Source organism: Takifugu rubripes, chromosome 6, assembly GCF_901000725.2.
Source record: "Takifugu rubripes chromosome 6, fTakRub1.2, whole genome shotgun sequence".
Classification (NCBI taxonomy): Eukaryota; Metazoa; Chordata; class Actinopteri; order Tetraodontiformes; family Tetraodontidae; genus Takifugu; species Takifugu rubripes.
The window spans coordinates 9,489,527-9,512,068 of record NC_042290.1 but is presented as its reverse complement, the minus strand read 5'-3'; the positions used below and the strand labels follow the sequence as shown (position 1 = coordinate 9,512,068).

General features: G+C 47.0%; 1 protein-coding gene across 6 annotated transcripts; it reads left to right on the top strand.

The window, feature by feature from the left end:
• Nucleotides 1-1,521: 1,521 nt before the first annotated feature.
• On the top strand, nt 1,522-18,089 carry LOC105416561 (GDNF family receptor alpha-2-like). Of its 6 annotated transcripts, none has more exons than XM_011604803.2 (4): nt 1,522-2,054; nt 2,134-2,289; nt 4,836-5,129; nt 13,659-14,015. In XM_011604803.2, exons 2-4 carry the CDS (start codon nt 2,250-2,252, stop codon nt 13,994-13,996), a joined length of 672 nt encoding a protein of 223 aa, XP_011603105.2. In that variant the 5' UTR covers nt 1,522-2,054; nt 2,134-2,249; the 3' UTR covers nt 13,997-14,015. The 6 variants fall into 6 exon arrangements, with proteins under 6 accessions (XP_011603105.2, XP_011603104.2, XP_029693753.1 ...); XM_029837893.1 differs by lacking the exon at nt 13,659-14,015 and adding exons at nt 17,044-17,121; nt 18,004-18,089 and having other exon boundaries at nt 1,528-2,289; XM_029837894.1 differs by lacking the exon at nt 13,659-14,015 and adding exons at nt 17,044-17,121; nt 18,000-18,025 and having other exon boundaries at nt 1,530-2,289.
• The last annotated feature ends 4,453 nt before the right edge of the window (nt 18,090-22,542 follow it).

The window sequence follows — 22,542 nt, the reverse complement described above, 5'->3', positions numbered from 1 at the left end:
TCAGGATGAACACTGGCAGTGTCTCTAGGCCCAAACACCTCAGTCTTTTTATCATGATGTGTCCTTGTGGGAATCACTAGGACATAAAAACTTCTGCCCCAAATGTCATTAAAAACCCTCCAAAGAGCCAACTGTGGCGAGTTTGAAACCCAGATTGAAACGCCTCAAGAATATTATGCTCATCTAAAAACGATTTGAGTCGGCAGTAGATTATCTCCTACCAGAATTTGGAGAGAAAAGGAGGCAATAAGGCAATTGGGTTTAGATCAAAAGGAAAGACCACGACTGCTCTGCAAGATGAAGAAGGTACGGCCCTGGGGGGGTGTATCCTTTGATGCCTGGTATCGGTTTTGCCCTCTGGACAGTTCTCGCTGTGATGTCAGAGGAAAGTGACCTGTTCCAGCCGTCCTTTCACCTGCACCGTCGGCAGGAGTGCGTGTTATTTAGGCAAGTGAGCATCATAGTCAGACCAGTCGGTGTACAGTCACCGTTCCATTGCTATTGTGAAGTTCTTGGTTCATTTGAATGGGAATGACTGAATTACAGCCCACCTGCTGACATCTCACAGGCTATTGAATGGGGCAATTAGTTTCTATTGAACTCTTCAATGCAGAGCGTTAGCAGTTCTTGCCCTCGCCATACACGCCGCTGGTGACTCACGGTGATCTTTGTGACGTTCAAGCTTCACGTAAAGTGATCAGGAGTGAGTCACGATATTAATTGCAGCGTCGAGGAGGCTGGCTGTGAGTCAGCGCGGTGGCTTGGCAGATATCGACGGCGTGCAGGGACACATCTGTGCAGCCAAATTTCAAGTTTTGTTTTGTGAGGTGTCTTGATGGTCCTGCTGCCCCCCGGTGAACTTAGCAACGTGGATCCCTTTACTTTGATAAGTCCCATTTCTATTTTATGATTTCACACTTTGGTGGAATTAGGCTTCCTGTTCTGAGGCAAGAGCACCTCTATTTGCCTTGTCTAGTGATCAAGAGCATTCAAGGACCCTCGCTTGAAATCAAGTGTTTGTTTCAAATGTGTATTATTACAAAGGTTTTTCATGGACTCGCTGTCTTTGGAGTGTGGGGAATGAAACAAAGGTCTTTTCTTTTTCCTGTAATTCTTTTAAATCAAGATAAACTTTCAGAGATATATGAAAAGAAATCAAATATTTGGGAGGGGGGGTTCTTTAAGGGGGCCAAGAAGGGGGAAAAAGCAGAATTGGGGATTTGATTGACAATTACACAATTTAAATCCGACCAACGTGACCTGAAAGCTGTAAATGACTTATTTCCTGATGGAAATAAATAATTGTGTGTGTGTGTGTGTGTTTGTGTGTGTGTTTGGGGGCGGGGGGTACTCGAAAATGTTACGTTTGGACAATATACTGAATTTTACGCTTGTGGCTTTTGCATAATTGGGCGCAGATGCGTCAATCAGCGCACACGCGTGGCTCTCGTCGGACACCCGCTGAGCTGCAGGTGTGGGAGAGAGAGCGCGCGCGAGAGAGAGAGTCTTATGGCGCTGACACATGCTACGTGAGTGCGTGCGTGTGTTGGGGCCGGGTGGGGTGGAGCTTCGTTCGTGGTGGCGCGCTTTGGGTTTGCTGAAGGAGACGCGAGGCGACGCGCAAGACAGCTGGAGTGAATAAGGGAGCATATTACCGCGGTGACGCGCGTACTATTACGCATCAGTCTGCTGCTCCGGCGTGGAGTTCAGTTGTTCAGTAACCCACAGAGGCGGCGTGTTGTCGCCCCTACTCATGATTTTACTGTCTTTGCGGGGGGAGGACACAGCGTGACGACCTCTGCGGGTCCGAAATACACTCACGGTGACGCAACGACCATCGCGGGGAAAGTTTGTGCGTCGACAGAGGGAGCTCCTGGATGGTTGATGCGTGACAACCTGTGAGGGTACCGACAGAAAAAAGTGATTGTTCCGACCATTACGGGGCGACTCTTCTGGATAAACCGTGGATACCGTTTCAGCGGAACATGCGGTCCTTAAAGGAATCTGTGTGCGCGTCTCCCTGTGCGCGGCGCGGAGTTCACTGAGGAGGGAGGGTAAAAGCTCCAATTAAAGACCGTCTCCAGGGGCAGTTGCTCACTTCACCATGTCGGTGGCATTTTTGCTGCTTTCCAGCGCGGAAAACGAGAAGGCAAGTGAGTGAGAGACACCTGGGGAGAGAAAGACGGCGCGTGACCGGATTGGACGAGTGTTCCGTTTTCATTCCTTGTCGGATTACCGCTGGACGCGAAATGGTCCTGATTAGTATCATCACTCTGGTGTTTGTGTTGGGTGAGTAAGTGCTCAGTTTCCCCACTCGTTCACACAGCGGGTGAGGGTCCACAGACCCTCCCTGTCACTCACACACCCTGTCCTTGAATCCATCGACCTCTCCAACTCCTAAACATTCACGACTCTTGACTCTTGTCTGTCTCCTCTTCAAACACGGCAACGCTGTTCAAATAATGACTGCCAACCTCTAAATTTTAGTTTTGAACCTTGCCTGGCATGCACTCATTCCCTTAGGTACAAAATCACATTTTGTAGCTCAGGCTGGAGCTTCTTTCCTTTTTATAAGGTGATGGCACTGACCTAAAAAAAGGCACCTACTGATCAGCTCGCTAAGTAAGCAGAATTGTATGTTGCCTCAGAGTATATCACACCTGAGGAGTCCTTATGTAAATGTATCTGTGGCGTCTAGGAGGCCGTGTTGAAGGTTGTCTCCAGGTTTGTGGAGCCTTGAAGGCTTCAGCGTTCTGCCGCTGTCCTTGGTCCTGGAATCGGCTTCGGGTGAGCCACAGGCTCCATCCGTGTGGGGGCTTTATCCACGTCAGAGAAACGAGCAGGGATTTAGAGAGCCAGGGTAGAGTTTTGTTAGCTTGATTCAGTTTTAGTCGATTTGTTCCAGTAAAGCCCGTTGATCAGACTAAATTCTAACCTGAGAGAGGAAAAAAAATAGTGCTGCTTTGTTCTTTATCGAAGGAAGATTTAATCAAAGGAATTGATGTAAGTGTTGATTGGAGACTCTAAATTGCATGTGAGTGCACACGTGAACACGCTGTGATGGCAGGTGACACGCCCAGAGTGTGTTCCCACCTCTGGCCTAGCGGCCACTGGGACAGACGCTGATTCGGTATAAGTGGTGGTTAACTGAATATGGACAGACGGATGGATGAAAGTAATGTGTTGAACCCCCCCTCAAGCAGCCCTGGAGGGGTCCCACTCTGAAAGGCGCCTGAAAGTTGCCTGCAGGCACACTTATTCAGCGGAATAATTTTCTTAGATTGTTCAAATGACCCCAGTAAAAACCAGCTATTTTAATAATCTGAGCATTTTCTGCGCCAAACGTCTGAAATAGGTGGTTTCAAAGTGTTTACCTAGGTGATTTAACGAGGGCGCCTGTTCAAAACCAATCTAAATTGTTATTAAGTATTTGAAACGGCAACACAATATTGTGTGGTGCTTAAAAATCCCCCAAATCTCAGCAGGCTGAGGGAGATTTGACCTTTTTCTCACCGAGGTAAACACTCACAACACGGCCCAGCAACGTTTCTTATCTTTCACTGCTCCGCCTGTATGTTGCTCTTCGCATTATTAATGAAAATCAGTGTGCTGCACCCTCCAGGCTGTTCAGGACTCACTGGCGTGCTGCTTTGAGGCAATCCTGATCACAAACTGAAGCTTTATTATCAAGGCCGGACCTCACTCACACCAAATGGTTCCGTTCTTTCCTTCTTTTAGCTAAAAAAAAATCCCAGGTTTATACCTGGACACTCGCCACACCATCCGAAACACTGAAACCCAGTTTTAATGTAAAGATGGAAAAGTGGGGGTAAACACACCGGGAAGAGGATGAGACGACAACGCGCAGGTGAGACACGTTAGGTCAGATTCCCGGTATGATTGACAGCTGAGTTGACAGAGGTGGGTGCAGGCCAAGACCTTGCAAATGACATCACCGGCGCCCACATCCTGGTGAACAGGAAGAGATGGAGCGGTGCCATTTTTTTTTTTTTATCTTGAACTGCAACGCTGTTCATGTAATGGAGTCCCAACTCAAATAACATTAGTGAAGCATAAATGCACCATTAAGCAAACGAAATTAGGCTTCTTTTAGACTGGATCCATGTCGGCGTTGGAGGTGGGTTGGATTCGACAACTGGCCAGTTACATTATGTGGGTCATTTTATACCGCAGTAATAATCACAGCTCCTGTTTCTTGATGCGCGGGCTGCTTCTCCTGTCATCTCAGTCCTCCTGCTTCTTTATTTTCATCTGTGAAATTCGACCGGTAACGAGCTCTCCAGCGTTTCAGTGTTGCTCTTCCCGAGTCTGAGAAGCATGGCAGTTTAAATAAGACACAATGAAGAAGATTTTACCCAAAAAGCAAGTTGGATTTTTATTAGCTGGCCCTCAATTGTCATTACAGATGCTGCGTTTGTGATTTCACTGCAGTAAACTCTCGTTACCTGCGTCTTCAATAAAGATAAAACCCTCTTTTGCCTTTTTGACGCGGTTGTTTAGAGAGTTTTTCCCGACCGGGCCACTTAGCGGTTTCAGCGTCGGGATGTTTTTGCGATGGGTCGAGTTTCTGTGATTGTCCTTTGACAGCTGACACGGGTCACCCTGAGTGGAAACAGGAAGCCGGGTGAGATTCAGCCCCCACACACGCACATCAGTCACCTTGGAAGGTGTTTTCCAGAAGTGGTCTGGAGTCTGTCTAAAGGAACGCCCGGATCCATCCAGAGAGAGGAAGGCTGTGCTGACATCACAGCCGTTTATGGCCGGAACGCTTTATTGACGGCATAATGACGTCATTTCCTGTGTTCCCGTTTCAGATGTGTGCTATTCCGAGCTGGGTTCCCCCGGGTGGAGGGAACCCCTGGACTGCGTGCGGGCCTCCGAACTCTGCAACCAGAACAGCCAGTGCAGCTCACGGTACCGGATCATGCGCCAGTGCCTCTCTGGCGGGGACAAGGAGCGCAGCGCCATGCTGGCTTCCAAGGAGTGCCAGGGAGCGCTGGAGGTTCTGCAGGACTCGCCTCTATACGACTGCCGCTGTAAGAGAGGCATGAAGAAGGAGCTGCAGTGTCTGCAGAACTACTGGAGCATCCACATGGGCCTCACCGAGGGTAGGTCGACAACACACACTCGCGTGGAGAGTTAATTAATCCTCCTGCTGCCTGTTGATTTCCCCTTAATGTGATGTGCTGACAGATGAAACAGAAAATTCAATGCAGCAAAGGAAGAGGGTTCTGGATGGTACATTTTACCGGGGTTCAAAATGCCTCAGGAGGATGTGGGAGAAGTGAGCTTAGAGCAGATAAGGAGAGAGATGGAACCAGATTAAAAAAAAGTTGGGGGCTCTTTCAATTACAACTGTTTCTGTTCTACTTAACGCAGCTGAGCGGCAACAGGCAGCGATTCAGCCGGGCTTGGTTTCACTACCCTGGCAGATATCTCGGGTTGGTTAAGGTCCTGCAGCTGGAAGTTGTATGTGCCAGCAGTGGGGATCTCTCTCACACACACACACACACACACACATACACACACACGGCCTGTTGGCTGGCCTAGTTTGGGTCTCTGCAGTGGCAGAGCTCATTAAGAGTCTTCTTCTTTGTTCTCCATTCCACTAAGGATGTCACTAGTGGAGCACTTGCAAAGGCCACACACAGAACCACCCCCATTCTACACACACACACACACACACATCCTCACATATCCCCTGACCTCAACCCTTAAACCCAGTTCTAACCTCAACCAAAACAGGTTATTAACCCTCAACCAGTCTTTTGAAGTTGAGGAGCCCAGACAAAACGTCCCCACATGCTAGTAGTAATGAAGATTCTAGTAGCTGTTGTGTACGTTTGTGTACTTGTGTGTGTATTTGTTCTTTGTTTGTGTGTCTCAGTACCGGGAGTGTGTCAGCGTTGTGTTCAGGTGTCCGACCTCGCTAAGCCATTGGGTGGTTTTCTGACACGTGGCTGCTTCGTGCTGGTTGAGTTTACAACGGCAAAGCAGGAATCTAATAACGTTTTTTTTTCTTTTGAAAACGCTCTTTCTGGTTAATTTGGTACGCAGCCTGATGCTGTGTAAAGATCTGAGGAGAGATCGGGGTTGTGCTTTTCTTTTTTCAAACGTGGGAGCAGATGAAGTTTCAGCAGGACGGGACTGCAGCAAAATTTAGAAGAACACATTAAAAAAATGCAAATAGTTCAATTTACCAACATCATTCTTGGGGAAAAAAAATGTTCAGTGACTCATTTTGTTCTCTTAAAGAACAAACCCTCCTCTGTGATAACCCTTGTTACGTAATAGCGCTATTACTGGAGATATTTTCCACCTCATATGGACTGTTTTTCCCACATAATCACAGCTCTTATGCTCGAATACATAAACGTGTTCAGTATTTTGATCCGAGTATCTCGGGCTCCTTTTGGTTTTTTTGTGCAAGTATGAATTTGTGCTGATTTTGGACTGAAGGCCTTTGACTCTCTGCCCTCCTTTGAGATAAAGAAGCATCTTGTCCACACAGTGATGGAGGCTACGGTGCCTCTGGTATGTATAGATGAGGATATGTTGACTTTCCATATTAATAGGAAGATTTGATGCACTGTAGCTTTGCTAGCACCTGCAATTGGATGTTGTGGGTCACACTGGTGTGATCAGATCACTGAGAACATGAATGTTAAGGCAAAGGAACATGTAAACAACCTCACGGAACATTTTATTGATCCACAAAGTTGCTGATGTTGAGTTGGACATAATGAAGGAGCTACTCTATGTATGTTTAACAAGGAGATCAATTACAGACGCACTGATGCAAGTGAAGGCTGAATTCATGAAAGATACAGGAAATTAGTTGCTGCTGGTTTCAGCCTTGAGTCAGTTTGGACTTGGAGTTCAATGGGCTCAGATGCTTAATTCCCAGTCAAACCAGTTACCAAAACTTGAAATGCTTCATCATATATAGCATTAAGACTTTTGTCTGCAGTATTAAAGACTTAATTTGGATTTAGAAGGGGGAGGAAAACAAACATTACTGCTCAAATCGCAGCGCGGGAAGGCGCTCCGTTCAGAAGGAACGATGCTGCTTATTCCGTCCAGCTCCGAGGAGCTTTATGCAGTGAAAACTACTGTGAGCAGAAATTGGATTTTAGGAAGACAAGAAGAGATGGGATTGTACTGAAGCTTATAGGATCACTGCGCAAACATGCATTTAAGAATTCTCTCTCTTTACTTTGGAGTGGAAGGATTCCTGGCTCAAGGCTTCGGTGGGCTCTACGTCACCCCAACGCATATTTATTCCTAATTATGAATCCGCTGGGTCTGAAGCATAAACACCCTCAACCTTTATCCATCTGCTGACATTTCACAGGACGTCCACAGGAGGGGCGGACGGGATTTCCAGCTCACCTGCAGGATTGATTTAATTCCACAATGTTGCTTCTGATATTTTACCTGCTGAAGCCGGTCAGATCAGCGCCGCCCATCCGGCCACCGTGTTGCTTCCACGGTGGAGACTAACAGACCAATAAGCGGGCGATGGTCCCTCCTCGTTGGGTTTATTGAATCCGTTTGTTGGCCGAGCAGCGAGATGTGGGGCCACAGGTCTGATGTCTGAGGTCGGCCCTGTTGGGTCTCCCTGGAGCATCTCCTGCTGGTTCCTCTCATAGGTTCACATTTTTTTAAGCCATGTCGGCATTAATCCCACCTGAGCTGCGGGGTTAGAATTATCTCCTGAGATATGATTAACACGGATAGCGACGGGATGTAATGCCGGTGGATTTACGCCTCTCCTTTGTGTCAGAGTTGTTTGCGTTCATCTCCACATGAGTGATTGCAAATCTTTCAAATGGGACTTCGTGTACGACGTCGCATCTCAATCCAGGAAATCAGAAGATTGATTTGGGCTGTCAGGACTGACAGCAGCTCCCAGCGTTCACTTCCTACCGAAAGCGTTATTACCCAGCCCGTCCTCAGAGGGCCGTTGAGATGACTAATGAACTGGGAGACGGAAAATTGGTTTGGGTGGGTGGGGGGAGTTGGCTACGAAGTCGGCGTCACAATGGTTTTTTTTTTTTTTTCCCCATTTTCCGTCTTTTTGTTGTCCCTTCTTTGAACACGGCGCCGCTCATCATGAGGACCTGCGGAGGAATTACTCATGTTAAAGAAGCCAATCTCATTAACTTCCTCTTTTATGTGCTCTGCGTGCGTCCGCCGTGCACCTGGCTGTTGTGGAAAGATGGCAGAGCCATTGGAAAACATGTTTTATGTCAAGAGAAATAAAACAAACGGCGCAAATATCAGCAGTTACGTCCCAACACGTGTTTCCGTCAGCGTACATGTGGCTAAAAATGTAAACGTGCAGCGTTTATGGTGACTGAAAGCACATGTCGGGCTGCTGTGTGGGAGGGCCAACACACCGTTTTGTAATCGGGCCTTTGCAGCCAATCGCTCCATCGATTAACAGTTTGGTGGACGTGTTGAATGCAGCGTTACAGCCGATTATGTTCCAGGTCTCGGCTTCGCCGCGGAAGCTTTTCATTACGCTCCCACGTCAGGATTTGTCAACTCCCTCATGCCAGAACAATTTTCCACCCTTCTGCAATGTCCCCAGCAGAAGACTGTTAGGTAAACAGGGTGTCTACAACATCTAGATCACTTCAAATGTGTGTCTTTCTTCACTGCCCCACTTTGCACTTGTAGTGTGATTTTAAAAAAAAACTCTCATCCCATCCATCCGTGATGTGGAATATGTGGTGCATTTCTGCCCCTGTAGAAGCACTAATGCTGCAATACCACCGGAGACTCTAGGAGGCAGTGTCGGACACAGTGGTTCCTCGTCCCTAGGGAAGTGGATGTTAAACTCTACCTTTCTATTTTTAAACATAATGGCATCCTATGGAAACAAATGGTGGTGTTTGTTAGTTTAGTGTGTGGCTGATGCATAGAAACGGAGCTGAGGGGTCAAACGGGTCGGCAGCAGCGGTTAAAACAAAACAAGGTAGGTGAGTGATGCGTAGGGCTTTTTCATTTAGGTGTCTATCAAGTACAGCTGCAAAACACAAAGGGCTCCCAGCAGACCTGGATTTTATTGCGAATACACTGTTAAGCGATGCTGGTCAGTATTGGACTGTGACGATGCATTTAGGACCTTTTTCAAACGGTGATTTCGGTGAGGAATGGGTTCCATGTGTGACGCAGGCAGCCACAGAGGGACAGGGGAGACTACAGACGGGGAAAAGAGCCAGAAGAAAGACAAGATCAGATAAATGTCACGGTGGGGGGAACACAGAGAGGATAAAGCCTCCATTTATCTGATCTACTCTGTGTACTAAAGGACAGAGCGCAGCATCTCAGCAAGGTTAAACCGCCGCCATCCTGTTTCAAAAGCCCATTTGATTGTTCGCCGTCATGTCACAGATTTAAAATCGGCTGGAGCAGCATTTGATCATCCAGAATTAATCAGAAAGAGCATGGTGGCATTAATCTGCCAATCTGAAGAACCACACGATGATATTTCTCATCTGATTTGATCAATTATATTACAAGAGATGTGTAATGTTGAGCCAGTGATAGGTGTGACATTAGTCGATGTGGGGACCAACAACTGTTGCTGCCTAACAGGGTGGGTGCTGGCGTCATTACCCCCCCCCCCCTTCCCCCCACATTATTGATTAAATTAGCTGTACATTAAGTGTAGCGGTCTGAAGCCAAACGTGCACCTGCAGCCACACACCAACAGCAGTGTGTGTTGTTTAAACACAGGGGGGCCTTTGTTGGTGTCGGAGGAAAGGGGTAAATGAGAGGAATTGGACATTTAAGACAAATGGCTTCTTCAGAGTGCTTAATGGTGACTAACGGGACTGGCAGTAAACAAGCCGACTTCTCCGTGAAATGAATCCGCTGGCAGCCGACGTTCCAGGGCAGATGCTGCATGACTTGCAAGTTATCGTGAGGGAATAGACAGAAATTGAGATTCTTTTGTTCTTAATGTGCGAAACAAAGACTAAAGAAAGGATAATTAATCCTTGGATCTGTTTGGTACAGTCCTGAAAAGCTCTGATTTGAGCTAAAGGCTTTACGCTGATATGTAATCCCCCGGAGATAAAGTCAAAATCAAACGCTTGCTACCATCGAATCGCAAGAGATGAAGAAAATGCAAACATCATTTTCAGGAAAATCTAACAAAATCTGTGCGGCAATTGGTTTTTTCCCCCCAGACTGATCCTGGTTGTGAGGGCGGGCGGAGGGCTGTGGGGCATTCTGCCCAGGGATCGGTCTGAACTCTCCCTGGAGGAAGTCGTGTAGAAGAGGTTTGGCTGCAGGATCAGTCAGGGGGAACTCTGCGTGGCTCGCTGGCGTCCTCACCGCAGCTCCGATATGTCTGCAGCTCCAACGCACAAACAAACGCACCCCTCCAGAGGAAGCCTCTGCTTGCATTTTTACAGCAGAAACATTTATTTTCCTCTTCGCGGTGCAGTTTAACAGCAACAGACTGAGGGTGCCGGCGGCCCTTTGGGCAGTCGGAACATATGTCTTCATGAAATCGTTTGCAGGGAAGTGTGTGGCTGATGGTGGCTGACTGCAGGTCCAGGGCCGTGTGCTCGGCTCGCCGACGGGAGAGCTTTGTCTGGAGACGCGCGGTGTTCAGGAGGTATTTAAGACGGAGTTTTGGTGCCGTTGCTAACTCTGGAGGCGGATGGTTGGGCTGGAATTGACATGGGTAGAAACAAAAAATCCTCATAAAAATAGCAGGAAAAAATCTGTCATATTTTAACTAGCCTTACGAGTGAATACCAGTCATTTGATCTCCTGTGTGTTGAGGTTTTTCCCCTTAAATTCTGAATTTATTTTAAGTTCCTGCCGATCCGACGGCCGTTCTGCGTCCCTGCATTAGCACCTGGGCTACACGGTCCCACTTCAACCTTCTCACCAGTATCGGGTTGTTTTCCAGGAAGGTTGGTAGGTGAACCAGAGTGTAATTTAGCAGCAAGAGCACTATTGCAAAAATAAAAACAAAACCGCGAGCCTCAGCTACCTGGGGGACGCTGAAAGGGAGCTGCTGAGCGTGCAGAATCTATAAGGCATGCTGCAAATCTTCAGCTACTAATTCAGGCCATTTGGTATTGGCGGTGAGTTTAGCATGCGTGCTACTATTTCAGGTTTTAAGTATGCTGCACCAAGGTGCTCAGAGGTCAGCTGGCTAAATTACAGTTAACACTGACATCAGTGTTTAGCTTTCAGTCAAATAAATAGCTAATTTACAAGCTTGACTAATGACTGATGGGCCTAGCACGCAGGCTAATGAGCGAGGTGTTTAGTATGCAGGTGATTGAGCGAGCTGGAGGCTGATTAGTGTTGCTCCACAGAGAGACACCACTGTTCACTGTTTACTCATTTCATTCTCAGCTGCTTGACAGACGAACACTAGAAGTCAGAGGAGCATCGGCACAGCACCCGCATGGTGGACAGCACCTTCTCCTCTTCTAAAGCGTTACTAATCGAAAGTGCATACTTAATCTTGCATGTGTATATAATGAACATACTGTAATGAGCCACATCTTCTGCATTAAACACTTGATTATGACGCTTTCGAGCATTAAACATGGATGTTTTACAGGTGCAGGCAGGATGTTAAACTGCATCTGACCTCAGGTTATTAACTTGTCTTCAATTTGGAATGTTGTCTTTGAGTGGGACTGAAATAACTGTTAAATGTATTAAACGACCTCGTCCTTCGACTTTTCTAGCTTTAAAAATCGAATCTGTTCATCCCGAGGTCAGAGTTTTTCTGTATTTTAAGACTTTCCCCGGGGTTTCTTCCACCAAAAGCTACAAATCGGACAAGACAGAATAAAAAGAGCTTGTTTAGTCCGGCAGCTCCCCTGGGAGGGGGGGGGGGTCGGAGCTAAACCCTCAGTAGCCTCCATTCCAAAGGTAACGTTTGTTTGGCTCCTCGCAACACAAATGACAAAAGACGTTGTGTTCTGATATGACCAGTTCTGACGGCCACTTGTCGGAGAAAAGATGATTATTCAGTTCTGAAGGAGCTCGAACTTCCCTCCTGACATCCAAAAATCCAAAAGTTTGTGTCGGTGAGGAGGAGACTTGACCGGTGCTGCTGACAGACTGACAGACGGGGGGAAACGGCCCTGGGAGACAGGGGTGGCGGAGAGGCCGCCCGTGCGAGCGCCCAGCGGCTCCGACAGCCGTGTCAGGTGTTATCAAGTGTGAACGTGGCCCTGATTACCATGCGTGATGAGGGGGTGTCGCCCCCATCTCGGAGCTTCACACCGGCTCCCCCTCCTGGAGGTCAAAGGGGTCGTGTCTGACATCTGGGCAAACAGTTCCCGACAAGCCTAAAAGGGGTCGGCTGTACCGGCGGGGGAGGGGGGGGGGGGGGGGTCGTGAATCAGTGGGAAACTATTGACGTCGTTTTTCACATGAGAAACACAATTAATTTGCATTTTACCTGGATTTTGCTGCTGGAGCCCTGAGAGATGTCTTCCCTCCCTCTTTTTCCATAAAATAAATGATTTAAATTGATTATGATGTCGTTAAGCTTCCGGGTCGTGACCTGGCCACATCGTGCTCGCTGTAAAATTAAGATTGATTGATGGTATTTTATAGAGTTAAGGAGCGAATTACTGGAGGATTCAATCCACTTTAACTTGATTTATATGACACTTAAAACCAGAAGTGTTTGGAAAATGGATGAATGATGGACACACTGAGTTGCTGAAGAGGAGTCTTCCCCCGCCCACCCCACCCCCGCCTCTGTTTCCACATAAACGGGGGTTTAGAAGCACTTAAGGCGGTTTGGTTGACTGATGGGGGGGAGTCGAGAAAGAATATCTTGGCTTTGCTTCGGAGGGTAAACAATTAACAATCATGTTTTACAATCAGGACTAAATTTCTTGTTTTTTTGTTTTTTTAATTTATTTCCACTTTCATTTGAAAAGATGGGCGGGTACGATATGAGACGAGCCCCCCCCCCGTGTGCAACCTACACACCCTAATTACAGTGATTAGTGCAGAAATTATTCTCAGTTTCTTCTTTGGCTGCATGTGACTGCTCTCATTAGGGATAAAGAAAACAAATAAGCCCCCCCCCACCAAACCCCCAACACATTCCTCATTACTCTCACACTCGACAGAAGTAATGATTTATTTAGCCTCAGTGGCCTCGAAACACGCAGCAGGTCTACAAAAAAGAAAAGACCCGTAAATGAACGAGGTCGTGTACAAAATGAATAAATGTATTAATTTCTCTTGTTTTCTACAAGTGGAGGGGGCAGATCTGCGTCCCGCTGTAGGTGAGGACATCGCTGCGCTTCCATAGGTTCTGGGATGGAGTTATTTTTAAAGCTTTAGACTGTTGCAGCACTCAGTCAGGTGAGAAACCCGTTGTGACGGGACATAACGGCCATGAGAGGGTTGGAAAATAATTAAAGAAGATGCATCCGGCGCTGGGAATTCAGCAAGAACGTGATTCTACACTTAGTGACCCAAACACGCCTTGACGCAACGACCTATACTTTCATGTTAGAACACCCCCCACCTCCTTATTCACCATTTTATGCCCTGGTCCCGTTTATTAAACGCTTCCCCTCACAAAGAAACAATCGTTTTTTTATTCCCTCTGTTTTGAACAGTGTTTCCACAGATTTCTCTGCTTCCTGTCGGCACTGGAACGACAGCAGGCACCTCCAGGTTAATGAAGGACTTTACATTAAGTTTAAAAATAAAGGATGTAAAGGAGGAGCGGTACACAGCGGCTGCAGAGGCCTGGGTTTGTTTACACGCCCAGTTCAACCTTCGATCTACTGAATTCACTCAACATTCGGCCACATCCAGCAACATCAGCCCAGCTAGATCCCATTATCGCCCCGTACGGTTCCGTCACCCTGTGGCTCCGTACGGTTCCGTCCAGATCTTACCTTGTGTTCTTGCCTTTGCAATCTTACCATGTTTGTGTAAAGGAGATCAATAAAGGTCCTTAAGGAAGCTCACTTCCTGTCTGACATCTTCAACAAAACCACAGGGTTCAAGTGGTCCAAAGTGAAATGTTGAGAGAGCAGCTGGTTCCCTTCACTCAAGTTGTGCTGAGCGTTGGGAAAAGCGTCCTTCGGAAGAGCAGCTTCCCACCAGCATGGCTGGGATGTGTGACGGAGCCTCAGTGACAGCTGGAATAAAAGGTAGAGGCGCCAGATCTAAAGGATCTACCTTCTAGAAGCTGCCAGGAACTGCAGCGAGAGTACGTCACCTTCTCAACTCCGGCTTCCCAACGGGACCTGCGGACACTTTCCAGGATTCCCAAAATAGAAGCGGGTGCCTGCGCAGCCATGCGCATCATTTCCTGTCAGTGACACTTCCTTCCTGCTCACTCTTCATTTCTGGACTGTTTGTTTGTTGCTCCAGATTTGTTTGACTCATTTCAAGAGAATAATTAATGAGACAATCAGCTGCAACTTTGGGACGGGATGACGTCACCCGTGTGACTGCAGGCCGGAGCGGCGCCAGTGGAGCGGCGCCAGTGGAGCGGCGGGGGGGGGGGGCGGTCACTGCTCAATACCGGATTAATGTTGAAAATACGAGCATCTTAACTCGACCCCAAAACAACCGAGCAGACAGCGGTTGTTGGTGCGGGGACCTTTATGAAAGGCGTATCTGCCTGTGAGAGCGGCCTCACACTCGCCGCCGGGTGTTTACCTGGAGGATCAAGGGAAACTGCTGCCCGTTGGAGCCAATCTGCCGTAATCCTCGGGCCATTTCCTCTCAGGAATAAAGGGAAAACAAGCTGTTGACCGACTGTTGTTGAGGTGAAGCTAAGCTCGTGCGTCAGCGCCACGCTTGGCATTTGCGGAGCTGCGGGAACGTGTCCGGACTGCTGCGCTTACGCGCCGCTCTGTGTGAATTAAATGAGCTTTGCGCTCCACATAAACTTCATCGTCCGTGACTCGGGGATCAAGCACGCGCATGCAAAGGCCCTCCAGTCTCTGGCCATGGACTTTTCCCACTCTTTCCGTCCTCTCGACTGTTAAAACCCCAAATCCCTTTAGTATTTAGATCAAAACAGGAAATAAGCACCCAGGAAATAATAGTATAAATCACAATGGCGTCACAATAGCTATGATGATAATGTGTCTTTAATTTCACCAGGCAGGAAAACTAACCATGCTGCTGCTGTGTGGTGCAAGTATGATTGCCTGATGACTGCTCTCCCCAGAACACGCACACACTCACACACACGCTCACATGCTCTGTCTTTATGCCTTCATTATAGAGACACCCGCACACAGCTACAGATGTAACTGCTTCTGTGGGAACGCTGCCGACAGAAGCACACAGTGCGATGCATCATAGCTAGCAGAGCTTTAATCTCCCTCTGAATCACGGGACTGCTAATTTAGCCAGAGTTTACCTTATTACACTCTGCAATGATGGGCCGGTTGCAATAAAAGCTTCAAACATTTGATTGAATGTTTAATCCTGAAAGTGTTTACTGGATACCTGCCGTCGCCGGAATGTCGGTCTTTCAGAAGGTTGATTTTCTCGCGTGCAGGAAAGCAAAGAGGTGACTGTGCTCCATTGGTAATGCGGCTCCAGTAGAACAGGACCTGACCTGTGTGTGTGTGTTGGTTTCATATTAAAACAATCTATAAGAAAAACCACATGCTTTCATTTCCTAAAATTACCAATTCATTGAATTTCTCTCTATCGAGCTGCCTTGTTTTGAAGGGGGATTTAGTAGAAATGTGGCTCAGGTGTTGGAGAGGTGCCGATTCGATTCCCACTCCTGTGGTGTGTGTTGAAGAGTCTGTCACGCTGATTCTGCTCCCAGGAAACACGATGAGTTCAGGACCAGGCAGAAAACATTGAAATGATTAATAAAACGATTATAACATATCATCTATTTTGCCATCAAACACAGTTATTCCTTGCCAACTTTACAAAATCCACATCTTTCCCCAGAAATGATTATTCTTTTACAATTTGCACCCCAGTTTTCGATCTCGATGGTTCGATCACGGGACTTCTTTCTTTACCACGGCGGCGGTGGGAACCTTCCTAAACGACGGCCTCGCTATCATCACCGCTGTCGCCTTTCTTCATCTTTTTAACAGCTGTCACCACACATTGTCACCAGATGACGTGAGCGGATGATCCCTAATGGGGAGACAGATCTGCTTTAGCTCATCACACTCAGTCCTGATGCCTGTCAGGATTGAGAAGAAACACGCTCCTTGTGTCTAAAACAAGTAACATGGAGCTGTTATTGCGTCTTTGAAAACCCAGGTAAGACTCGATAGCACGCACGACTCCTGGGGGGGTTTCAGGGGGGGTCAGAGCGTCATTTTGGAAGTGGATCAAACGCTTGCGATCATATCAATGGATCTAAAATCGTCTGATGTGGAAATAACAATGTATCTGTTCAATATCGCTATCAGGTTTCTCCTTTAAAAATAGTGGTGTCATCTGGGGGGTGGGGGCAGGAGAAGGGGTATCAAGGGGTATCTGTTTTAAGAAGACTGTTCACACCAGACGGGCACGTGATTAATTGAACGTGACGTGGTGCCTTCACAGTTTCTGATTTAAAATCACGATGTATTAAATGCACGAAAGGTTGGTGGTTTCAGTCCCTCCTGGAGATGCTTTATCAGTTCTTTTAGCCTCCTGCTGTGATAATTGGGAGGGCTGGGGGGGCTGACTTGGTCTTTTAATCATTTACAAGCTCCTCAGAGGATTGTGTTCAGTGACTCTTTATCAATCTTTGTTACAACAAGCTGCACTGTTATTATGGGTTACCCCAGCCTTCTGTAACGTTGGACCTCCTTAACCCTTTTTCATTAAGATTCCAGCATCTCCGTGAGTTCTGCTTCATCCTGCATCAGATTTGCCCAACAGCGCTGGAAAACCTGCCGTCGCAGGTGTTCCTGGGTTCTGTTTCTGTTCTGTTTCTGTTGTGTTTCTGCATGCACACAAAAGCTGCTGCGTGTCAGCCAACGCCACGCTAAACACATTCCTGTTGTTTTTCAGGAGAAGAGTTTTACGAGACGTCTCCCTACGAGCCAATCCATTTCTCAGAGGAATTCCGCCATGCCTCCATTATCTCAGGTAATGCTGCAGTGTGTGCGCGCGCGCGTGTGTGTGTGTGTGTGTGTTTGTTTTGGAGCGGCCTGACACACACTTATCAAGGCTGCAGCAGCGAGTGAGTGAGTGATCTCCGGGATGCGTTTTGGGATGTGAAATTTGGAGGGAATACAAATAGACATCACGCTGCTGCTGTGGCGTTTGTGGATGCAGGAGTGAATGTGTGTGTGTGGAGAGAGAGCGAGCGAGCGAGCGAGCTAGACTCACTCAGATGTCCTCTCTTTCACTCCACTGGCTGCATGGTAGAAGCATAAAGAAAATCCACTTTAACGTTTAGAGATGGGCTGATGCTGTGCACATAAATATGACATAAACAAGGGTGGGGACCCGCACACACTGGGGTCATTATCAGCCATTCATGGGTTAATCATTCCACATTAAAGCCGACCACAACACGTTCGCCTCACACACAATTCTGAGGAGTGTTTAAATGTCAGACGCCCCCGGCAATACATCGTCATTTACACTTTCTCTGGGTGTGTGCGTGTGTGGTCAAACAGCTGTGAAATAGACTCGCAGCTCCGTAAATTGGGTTCTGCTCCCCGAGATTAACGCAAACACGAGTACAAACACGGTCAAAGCAGCAAACCCATGCAACTTCAAAAGCGACTCCCCCCCCCCGCTCTTTTTCTTATCGTCCCCGCCTGCACGCGGACACAGGCTGCGAAGGCAGCGATGCAGGTGGTGTGTAACATTTCAATTATTGCCAGTGTCCAACCTGGACCCGTCGCTGGAAACACGGCGGCCCTCCAGGCACGCGTGGCCGTCGCGTTGGGGTCGGGAAGTCGGTGTTCATTAAAGCCGTTTGCTTTCTGTCCACGTCTCTCGAAATCACCTGTCAGGCAGGATCTGAAGGCGTGATGAGAAGATCCGCAGTTACAGAGCCGCTGCAGATAAAGAGAAAACGGAAAAGATAAGAGGATAATATAGAAGTGTGTTAAATAGCAGCGGCGGGAGAAAGAACGCCGCAACATTAAAGTGCGTTTCAGACGAGAGTGGCTCAAATTGATTGGAGGAGAAGGCGTGACGGAGTGTTTATGGTGGATGTGTGTGTCTGTGTGTGTGTGTGTGTGTGTGTGTGTGTGTGTGTTCCTTACCTGACAAAACAGCTGCAATGAAAGATGTTAAGAATGCTGATTACTGCCAGTTTAGAACAATAGGAACCATCACAACTCCGCTGTCATCTACTAAATTTACACAGGGCTGTTTTATTGTTGTTGTGGTTGTTTTGTTGTGTGAACAAGTGATCCACTCATTTTTGACAAGTCCATTTTTGAAGACATGCTTGCTGGAGCGTAAACTGACTGAACACTCCCACCATCATTGTTAGAGTGGTTTAAACTGGTTTAAACTTCATTCTGAACTCTCTGGCTCCGGTGGTCTGCCTATATATGCATATATAGAACCAACATTTTAAATGACCTAAACTTAATTCCTCAAACCAAATCCAACTAGCTGACACCTGCTGCCCTTCGTCTACCACCATCCAGTCCTCACTCACCACTGGAATTGTTCACTCTTCAAACCAGCACCTGTCACCCCAATATTGGAAAAAAAAAAAAAAACCTGGTTCAGATCCAAATAAAAAACCTGCGCCCCACCTCCAGCTAATCTTTCATTTCTAAAATACTTGGACAAATAGTTTCTAGCCAACTTCACTCCCATCGGCCTCTGTGAAGGGTTCCAGTCTGGTTTCCAGTGCCACCATAGCTCAGAACCTGCTCTCATAAAAATGATGAATGACCCTCTCTGACATTAATTCTCACTCCATCCTCCACAACAGAATATCTTCCATTACTCACCACCCCCCCACTAAGACTAGTTTCTTGTCTCTCAAACCACACTGAGTTCATCCAACTCCACCCCCCTCACATCCCAGCCTTCACCTGTCACTGCTGGTGTGCCCCAGGGCTCTGTTCTGGGGCCCCATCTTTTCCTCAGCAGCTCAGCGGATGACACTCTGCTCTACATTTCCAGCCAACCACACGCCACTCCCACCTTCTTTCTTCACCAACTCTTTATCTGCGATGAAATTCAGGTTCGCTTCAAACTTCCTACAACTAAACTGTGAAACTAAATTCCTTCCAGTTGGTACCAGATCCATCTCATTCATGGTTGCTAAGCGCTAGCTCCTCAGCCTGCCCTTCACTCCATCCCTCCAGCAGCTTTTACTGGATCCCGGTCAAATTTAGAATAGAATTCCAAATCTTACTGAATGCAATCTTAGCCCCTATCTTTCAGATCTTCTCCACATCACCGCCCCTCACTCAGATCCTCTTCCTCCATCCATCTCACTTTTTCCCTCGTCTGCCTCAGCACCACGGGGAGCCCAGCTTTCAGTCCCTCTGCCTCCCAAACTCACGGAGCACCCCCCCCCACCCCCGTTCAGATCCCGTCTCAAACCCTCGTCTTCAGAACAGCTTACTCACTCCAATTACACTGTCTCACTTTGCACTGTCTTTTATCTTCTATCTTGTATTGCTGTATTCTGTCCTTTGAAAGTGTCCTTGAGTGTCTAGAAAGGCGCTAATAAATTAAATGTGTTATAATTCTTATTGTTATTACTTCCTCCTCCTACTAATTGCAAGACTGAGATCAGTGTGACTGATTGACGTCCTCCAGACCTTCAGAAAATAAGAAGACCTACAAGAGACCTAGCGTGACCACTCTTCATACTTTCAGATGACTCTTTTTGGGATGAAATCATACAGAAGATGGAGCAGAAGTGCTGTGTTGAAGCTGCCATACGGGTCCAGCTCCCACAAACCAAACTTAGCCTCACCCCATTAACAACCCCGCCACCCCCGACTGGATCCTCTGGGAGGGAGGACAAAGCTCCTGAGCCAGACAAGCTTAAACTGAATGTAGCAAAAGGAAATTGCACCATTCCCAGACCTGTTAACACTGCAAATAAGAGATTATTGAAAATTCCACATTTTCGGTACATGGCAACAAGGTCCTTATCTTTGCAAGGTCCATTTATAAGTTTGAATCCCTATTAATAAACTGAAATAACATTCCATTTATTGGTCCACACTGACTGCATCGCTTGCTAGATGTAAAATATTTAGAGCTGTTCACCTTGTCTCTCTCTTCTTTTGTCTCTTGTCTCTTTCTTTGGTCTCTCTCTCTTTCTGTCTCTGTCTATTTTTTTGATTCTTTCTTGTTTCTGCCGAACAACTCAGTCTCACAACGACGAGGTCAACAGTCATGAAAGCTGATGCACATTCGGTGGAACAGTTCCTTTGTACCCGGTTGTGGTGATCAATTTTAAATAAACATGCTTAAAGGGAGACGGAGGAGCTCTCCATTTCATACATTCAACTTCACACAATTCTCTTCTCCTGGTTTTGGGGAATCTGTTCACCGGCACTATTTGGCAGGCCTTCGCTGTCAGAACTCCTCCATTTTGTTCTGTTCTGGTTTATTTAGCAACTAAACCTCAAGAAAAGCTGTAGCGCCGCAGGATTGGACAGATTTGGCATTAAGTAGATACCTGCATTCTAGATAAGGCAAAGATGTAGATTTACACCCATGCTTGTTTTAATTTATGCTCAGATTTTTGTTTCAAAGCATGAATGAGATCAAAATTTGTTTTCTAACCCAGAATCAGTTTTTATTGATTCCATCAGCGGCTGAGACTATTCTAAATATAAGCTGAGGGGTGATGGCAAGAAAAGCAAAGAAAGAGCCACTGAAATTCAGGCTACAAATAAAATAATCTGCAATTGGAAGTAAAATGTGTATTTTGATGAGCCAATAATAAATGAAGGTTTGGACTTCATCCCCATTTTCATGGTAATGGTAAAAGGCGGGAAATGCAAATGAACAGGGCTGAAAACAGAGGAACAAACCATCATTAGCATGTTGTTTGTGTCCTGTATTTGAGTAGTTCCATGACTATAAATCAGACACAATCACTTCAGCACTGATGATTGCATTTGTAATCCTCTCTGCACACCAAATAAATGGCTGTTCTCTCCCACAACCCTCATCTTCATCTATCTTAAAAGCTATCAAGTTGTCATCCATTATGAACATGGAGACGATCTCCTTTCATTCAGCTGTCGGTCCGGAGATGAAAACGCGTCCTTGGCTGCACAAAAGAAGCCAAACCAAACGCGTTACAAGGCAAGATCCCGTTTTCAGCGCAGGAAGAGAGGAGATGAGGGTCGGAGGGAAACAAGAGTCGAGGAAGGAGGAACAAGGTATCTGAGAAGGCCACAAGAAGGGCAGAGGATATAATCTGTCCAACAGGGAGACAGCGTGTGTTCTACTGACACAAGTGTATGTAGACTACACACTGTGTGTGTGTGTGTGTGTGTGTCTTCCTTCCACACACACACACACACACACACACTCTGAAGTGCCTTGGCCTGAACTTTGATTTGTTGTTCTTCATGTTCCTTTCTGGGTGTTTTCCAGTTAATTCTGGTACCTTTTGTGCTTGTTCTTCTCTTTCATCCTCTTTTTCCAAGACCATTAGACCAAAGTTTAATCTTTCACGCAACAACAGCTAAAAACCGTCTCACACCTGGATTTTACTTCACGAGGAACTTCCTCTAATAACCCTTCCACCGACCCGTTGATTTCTCGGTATAGAAATATTTCTTAAAAATGTATCCGAATACTCTCGTGGCTGTAGGAGCCCTCACAGTCGGAGCTGAACTGGAGAACAACATCTGGGATGCCTGCAGGTCACAATCCACGGTGAAATTGGGGACGCATGGTTTTTTTCCAACATGGCCCACACAGTAAATCAGGGAATTATGGGATGTTACGGGTACGAGCCCGTCAGGAGGGTCTTCACACCATCGTCCTCCACAGATGACATTTCACAGCTAAAAGCAGCTGCGGGACTGTTTTCCTGGTCAGGACAGCTGTAGGAACCTCTGCTTCAGAACACCACTGTTTTAATCTGGACATACCCTCATTCTTTCACTCCACATCACTCCTCTTTTTTTTGCGGGGGGGGGCGTTCTCTTCACAGATATGTCAACGTGCATGTTTGTTCCCAGCCTACAATTAGACCTGCCCCACTTTCTTTGCAGAGCTCCTCTTTAACTGGCACCAGCAGCTCGGTTGATTCTGCATTTTCACTTCCAAAGTTTCCACTGCCACTCTTGCATTGTTCCTCAACTGGATGTTTAATGAATATTCAAGTGCTGAGGCCATTTCTCCTAACCACCACTTACACCTAATCAGGGTCACTCAGGTGGGGGGGCGGGGGGTATCAGAACACACAAAGGTGTGATTTAAGATCTGCAATCAAGCTAATGTGCAGCCCAGAACCGCTGGAGCTGAACCCAGAACCTTTCATACGTCTGGCTCCTCTTTTTAAAAAAAACATTATTCATATTTAGCGTCGGTGCCTTTGTGGACCGT